Below are 7,324 nucleotides of genomic sequence, written 5' to 3' on the forward strand. Positions count from 1 at the left end.
GCGCACACAATTTTCGGCAACTTTCAGTAATTGTGAATATTCTTGGAGAGGATTTCTGTGTTCTAAGTGTTATTACCTAATTTTATTGATTTTATTAATTATTTCAATATGTCGAACACATAATTTATTAATATTTTACTTTGAGCGTAATTTATTCTCGACATTTTACAATTTCAATTCAATTTTTATCAATAGTACACAGCTGCTATAAATCCCATAGAGAGGAAGATGCTCCTTTCATGCGAATTTGTGCTAACGATATTTAACTCTGCAGCATCCATAGAGACTGTGTATCAACCTTCATATAAAATCTTTACAGCGTGTTAACAACTCTGACTGATTACCTTCTGTATCTACTGTACGACTTTGTAAGAGGACTGATATATTATTATTGATGACTCGAAAATCGAGGTAAGATTTTCATACTGGATTTGGAGCTTTTTCCTGTATATTTTGAAAGATGTCTAGGCACGAAGTTAGAGTGGTCCATGGAAGAGGCTAGTACAAATTAAATTGCGATAGGGCCACTTTCAAAATAACCCTTCACTTTTCGGAACTTGCAGGCTATTCTTCAATTTTGAGGCTACTCAAAATTACACCTTTGGGAGGCTGTATCTGGGAAAATTCTCGAAAAATCTCGCTAGGTGGCATGAAACGAGAAATCGTTCCCCAATTTTCCATAAAACTACTCGAAGGAATATTCTCAAAACGACTAAAGAAATAGATTAAGTAAGACAAACACAAGGGTTCTTCTTGTTCCCCTCAAATATTTCAAAATGACTTCTAGCGTTTCATTGGTTTGAAAAATCTCGAATAATTAAATCTTTAATTAATAAAGTTTAGTAATAATAATAATTATTATTATTATTAAATCTTTAATAATAAAGACCGTTCACAGTGTTATAATGTCTGTCTGAACTTCAATACCATATGATGTTTCTTGAGTGAGATGAAATTGATTACAGATCTTAAATGATAACGTCGCAGTTCACGTGGTCCATTCCCATTTGACCTATAATTCATACTTTTTCGCTACTACTGTACATACCATAGCTAAGCACGAGGGCTCAAAGATTGGAAGCATCATTTGTAATAATTCCCTGCTACACAAGCTTTAATAAAAATGCAGTCTGTCTTTATGAATTTCGAAATACGTCAGCATCGTCTCGATATTACAAAAGGTGACTATTTTACAAAAGATATATTTATTCATGGGCTTTTTACAACTTATTACAATACTTTTACGTGCGTTTTATTTACAATTAGTTATTCCATTTATAATGAATATTTCTATTCACTATTCTATATCCTGTGGGTCAAATCGTGAGCCTTTCTTGTATTGGCGATAGTCGTCGTAGATAGAAACGTCACTGGCGAATCTTCATTCGTGCTTCCGCCTTAGTTTTAGAATTTTCGAAAAAAAACATATATTAATATTATGTTAATGCCAAAATCACCTATATCTCCCTCCTCCTTCTAATCGTCCGAAATAAGTCGAAGAAGAAACAAAAAGTGGTTTAAATAAATGCAAAATTTTCAAATGTGCAGTGGACCTCGCACCAACGAAGATTCACGCTCGACGTACATTCGCTTAATCTAAAATAATAATTAATAATCACTGTTACATTAATTTCAACACGAATTAGAAATTGCAGATTTTACATGGGGATGTGCCATAATTAATATATTTATATCGGAAGTGTACGCAGTTGCGCAATGTGACGATAGAGAACCTATTGATATATTTATTTTGACAAAAAAATGTGATTCGTGAGTTTTCTTTTAATTCGATGTGACAATTAAATTTTGACGTAAACATAATTATATACGTAACGCCCACTGCGCTCTTAAATTAATACAAAAATATATATTTCATATTTGCGTGCAATCATCGAAGGAACGCTTAAACGATTGTTATATGTTATTTAGTGAATTGCGCATGCGCACTGCTCGTTTTGGGCATTCCTCGTTTATCTGTTTTGTGAGTTACTCGGACATTGCATCATAGTCCCGATAGCCTCGATTCACTAGATACTACAATTTATCAATTAATCTACTACTCTTAGTCCATTATTAATTAACCGTTCACTGACCGAGCTAATAATTAGCATTATTGTTATAGTGCTCTATAAAGTAAAGTGTACCAGGGAAAATTTTTTTTTGAGGCACAACAAAATATTTATTTTTGACTTACAAAGGCAATGGTACCGCTTCAATTAAATATGGAGACAACGTGTGTAATTTTCGAATAGACAAAATGGGGCAGTGTCAATTTTTTTATGACAAATTTTTATGCTCGGTCAGGTCAAGCCTAGTGCGACGTTAGAAGAGCGAAAATGACATTCGCAAATAATTTCTAACAAAATCGCAACAACAGATATACAGTCTTAAATTCCTTCCGTTACCTACATCTTACGCTTCCTTCATCTAAACGTTATAGAAGTAATCCCATTTTTTTATAATTTAATTAAAAAGTTTTAAATAGATTTCGGACATTTATATCGCATACCGCACGTTGATTCGGTTCAGGTAGATTCAAAATTTGTTTGTTTCTTCTTTTTGGAAGAATTTAATTTTCCCAAAAAATTCGTGCCAACTTTCTTATTGCACATCGATATCCGACTGACAATGCGATGCACGCGATTAAATCGAAAAGGGAGAAATATCTCGTCGAACAAGGTGGATAAATATAAATACATACGTAATAGAATGCTGCGGCACTTTATCACGATAAAATAATAAATTTCAATTATTGATCCTGTCATAAATTGAAACTGTCAAATCACATTGGGAAGTAACTTTTTTTTTGGTGATTTTCTCTTTTCTTTATCATCGTCATTAAATTACCGATTATTCTTTTGCACACTTAATCGACGTACACTGGCATTTATGCGTGTGAGCTACGATTACCTAATAATTATTACGGATTTTTTCTTTTTTTTTTGGTTCCTAAGGCTGCTTTCAAAAGACCTATTTGGTTCAGGCCCATTATTTACGGCGTGGTTAAGTGTTACCATACTCATACGTGTACTTGATTTCGGTTATTTTCTCAATTATTGGTACTGCGATCGACTGAACAGGTCGGGAGCAACAGCCTCGAGATTAACGCGTTAACCGAATAAAAAAAAGCTTATCCTTAATAAGGGCATAAAGTCGCTCGAGGAATTTAATCACGGGGTTGTTTATGCAATCGGCATGGGTCCTTTTGGTTTTATCATCATGATCGCCTTCTTCAGGGTGTAATCCCAACCACGCCAGCGGAACCAGACGATGCCTGAAAATAATTTACGAGAAAAAAGGAAAAAAAAGGAAAATCGATAAATAAATAACGTATAAACTGCGCATAAAAATTTTTAAAAAATAAATTTTTGAAAATATTTTTATACCTTGTCTGGCAGTAAGATCCTGAGGATCGTTCAAATAGAGTCCATTAAGGCCACGTCCACATGACTTCCACCACCAACCACCCTTGAGCATCGACGCGCAGTTAAGGGATGATCTGTCGTTGTCACTAAAGAAATAAATTCTCTAAATATTCAAAAAAAAAAAAATTTCCAATATTTGTGTCCATTTAAAAATTATATCTTACCGATTGTAAGTCGAGAATGGACTGTTATTAGATCCGTACCAAGGATCGTTAAGAGAATCTCCAGCATTTCCCTCGTATCCATCAATTTCCAACTTGTAGTATTCAGTCTCGGAGTAAATTTTGAAATGCGAGTATTGCGCGTATCTAAAAAACAAATTTAATTAAAAAATTTATTTTGAAAAAGAAATTCGAATTCCTCATATCAGTAACTAATGACTCGCTCGTGATAGCAAAATCAACAGGAAGCATTCAGACCATCAATGCACTTTGCATCAAGTGCACCGAGTGCACTTGCATAACATGAAAGTGAGGCTAAAGGTCTTTGGTAAAAAAAAAGGAAAAAAATTTCTCTTAAGAAAATTCGTATTAAACTTTTCTTTCTCTTCTTTCTCTCATTACAATTATATATAATAATCAAATCCAATTTCAATCGAAAGCGATACCTAACTAAATTAATTTGAGGAAAGCGTTTTAAATCGCTGCTTTGCGGATCGATCACTCTTCACTGTGAATCAACCCTAAGCAACGCAATAGGGAAAGTCATTTAGCGCTGCATTCCCGTTCGAATCTTCACGTATAAATTTCAAACGCCCGTCGATCAATACCGCCGTACTGCATATGCAAACACATTAAAAATGCGCGTACAAAGTGTACGCACTTTCATTTTCAATCAAAATGCGTGCGAAGTCCGTGAGAACATTTGCCGTTAGTCAACGCGCGATTGTTAAGAATTCAACAAGGATATTCTTGCGATATAAAAAAAAAACGATAACGTCGAATGACTAATGGCGGGCTATTCAAAACGTGGTTGGTAATAATAGTGAAAATAGTACGTGATCCGTCAGACATCATCACCGCTTCATTTCGGATCGAGCGATGAATGTAAAAAAGGTAATGATTAATTTCGAAATGATATTTTGGCAATAAAAAGGTCTTTCAGTTCCCATCAAGTGACACAATCGATAATCGAATCGATAATTGATTCCAATCGATAACCGAACAATACCCGGGAATTGATAAAAGGAACAAGAGTTCCATTATTTTGGAGAAAGTCGCTTCTTTTTTTTTTCTTTTTTTTTCACGATTTTATTATCATCAAGATTTTTACGTTACCTCGAGTCACCAATTTCGTAGCATCGATTATTGAAAATTTCTAACCACGTGGTACAATGCTATTCCTAGTGAATAGAGAAACGTCATCGTACCTGTTACCGTTTCTAATGCCGAGTTAACAATTACCGATCGTTCCGAACGGCGAGTGGCTGCTAATTTCAACGACCTTTCGCCATATTAACTGGCACCTATGGCCAAACGCCATATGTACCAGTTTCGTAATCAAACGAATCGGCCGGTTTCTGATGTATCGTTAGACTCCAGCACGTTTCGAGGTTAGTGAAGGCGCATGTGTTCGGTACAGCTTATGCAGTAATAAATCCCATAGAAAGGAAGATGCTCCTTTTATGCGAATATGTGCTAACGATATTTAACTCTACAGCAGAGACTGTGCAGCCAACCTTTAAGTAAAATCTTTTCAGCGACGTGAACAAGTCTGACCGATTACATTCTGTATCTACTGTACGACTTTGTAAGAAGATATTATTATTTATGACTCGAAGATCGAGTTAAGATTTTTGTACTTTTTACATTACATTTATATGTAATATATCTGATATATTTTTCACTTGGATTTTTTGTAATTTAAATTATATTTGTTTCAAAAATAAAATATGCAAAGATATATTTGTGTATCTTTACCTAATATATTCATCCGATATAACTGATATGTTCAATTTCACTGATTTCTTGTATACTCGTTTCACATATCTATACGAATTAAGATCTATAAAGTGTACAGTCCTAGTCAAGACTTCTGTACAATTTACATTATCGATCTGAAATACTGTAAATAGTCAGTCAACCGTTATTATGTGTTTTGCACGCCCGATCATTTAGATCGATTGCTATTCTAGGTTACAGGAAAGTAAACCGAGAAATCCATCCGGTGAAGATCGGTAAAAGAAGTTTGGAGGTCTTGCCAAGTCCAAGAAGAATGCCGTAATGAATTCACTATCGAAAGCGATAGTTAATCGACCATGATAATTCCAGTCGTTAACCATAAATCGGTATGACTATAATTTTAAAAGATCAAAAATTTCTCAAGATCCTCACGGATGCTGAGGCCAGATGATATCTCGAAAAAAAATCAATCTTTCTTATTATTCCTTTATCCAAATTTTTCTTTACCTCTTGTTCCCCTCGAAATCTTCCAATTCGACTCTCAGCATGTAATCCTCGTTGTTGGTAAGCATGTAAATATTTTCGTTACCAAGCCAAAATTCCCTAGCGGGATCGCCAAATCCATTTTTGTAATCGGCCCAGTCCCTATTGAAATTCTCACGTGGTTCCCCAAAATCGTCTCTCCTTTGAATTACCTGAAATCGATAAAAATTTTTCATAATCAATATTCGAACGATGTTATCATTTTTTTTTTTTTTTTTCTTTTTCTTATCTTTCAATTTCCTACAACCTTCCGCAAACGACGACCAAACGCGGATACGATAATCTCGACACGCGAGCTCCATGATTTGTCTTAAGAAAATATCAAAATCCTTTCACTGATACTTGACCATGAACCCAAAGTGTTTTGAAGTGACTTTCGATCGATGGATAATTAATAACAACACTTAGAAATCGATCTGATCTTATAGGTCTGTTATTCTTATCGGATGATTATTATTATTTTCACTGTGGATACAGATCATTGAGCATTACGTTATTGAAATAGAGAGCATAAAGTATGAATACATAAAAAAATATATATATATTATTTTGTTTCATTGTTGCGTCAAGATCTAGTAAAAAAAAAATATTACGCAAGATTTTAATTGTGCACGAGCCACGATCGATGATTTGATACAGTTCGAAATTTCGCGATAATAATTCCATTTGATCGGATCCAAATATTATTTACAATCGACCATTTTGGTAGCCAAATGCATTTAGGTCGCTTTGTTGAAAATGCATAATTCGTACGAGAGAAAAATAAAAGTTCGAATTTGAGATATAATTTTTTCGTAAACTCTCCTGCATTACTGTATATTCGTATATAATTATATATTATCTTTAAATAATTAAAATGTCCAATTAAATAATTGATTAATCATCATCGGTAGTCTGTCACGTGTAAATCATTGAAACAGGTGTACCAATCGCTGAGCAGAAACTGGTGAGGACAAGTGGGACGTTTCTTGGGCGGTTTACAAGTCATCGTTTTAATGTCTGTCAAGTCATTGGCGACCTCCAGTGTGCACAATCGCGATATCACTGACAGTTCCATGAAAAGAGGCCCCAAGGTTTTTCAATGTGTACGTATTGGTCTCACCATTCTTTGCAGTTGGACAGTCGGTACCTGTTTGTAAATTAATTTTCTATTACTGTATATATGGGTTCTTGTAATTGCATATCCAAGTGCCTGGAGTAAAAAAATTTCCAAAAAAATACGTAACTACGTTGCGAGCAGTAGTAAGGATATATGGCGATTTCGCAATAATCAAATCTTACGAGTCGATACGTACGTCAGATAACGCGAGTTGTCACGATTTGATACACCTGTCACGTGCGACGCATTAGAAGAATGGACCTGCCTGAACTTTGCGTTAAAACTTTCTGTAAGAAACTGAAGAAAGTTTCACGTGGGTTATTTAAAAAAAAAAAAAAAAAAAAAAAAAACGAAAA

The 7,324-nt window shown here is 34.4% G+C and overlaps 1 protein-coding gene across 2 annotated transcripts in view; it reads right to left on the reverse strand.

Annotated features, from left to right (window-relative positions):
* Positions 1 to 1,184: 1,184 nt before the first annotated feature.
* The window catches only part of LOC107271616 (angiopoietin-2), a 51,553-nt gene continuing 45,413 nt past the window's right edge, over positions 1,185 to 7,324 (reverse strand). For both annotated transcript variants that reach the window (XM_025088841.1, XM_015747822.2), the window contains exons 8-11: positions 5,834 to 6,021; positions 3,590 to 3,733; positions 3,387 to 3,511; positions 1,185 to 3,274 (exon numbers count right to left, since the gene is read on the reverse strand). In XM_025088841.1, coding sequence (XP_024944609.1) covers positions 3,183 to 3,274; positions 3,387 to 3,511; positions 3,590 to 3,733; positions 5,834 to 6,021 — 549 coding nt within the window. In that variant the 3' untranslated portion in view covers positions 1,185 to 3,182. The remainder of the gene's footprint in view (positions 3,275 to 3,386; positions 3,512 to 3,589; positions 3,734 to 5,833; positions 6,022 to 7,324) is intronic.

The sequence above is a fragment of the Cephus cinctus genome, unplaced genomic scaffold (genome assembly GCF_000341935.2).
Source record: "Cephus cinctus unplaced genomic scaffold, Ccin1 Ccin1_scaffold1001, whole genome shotgun sequence".
Classification (NCBI taxonomy): Eukaryota; Metazoa; Arthropoda; class Insecta; order Hymenoptera; family Cephidae; genus Cephus; species Cephus cinctus.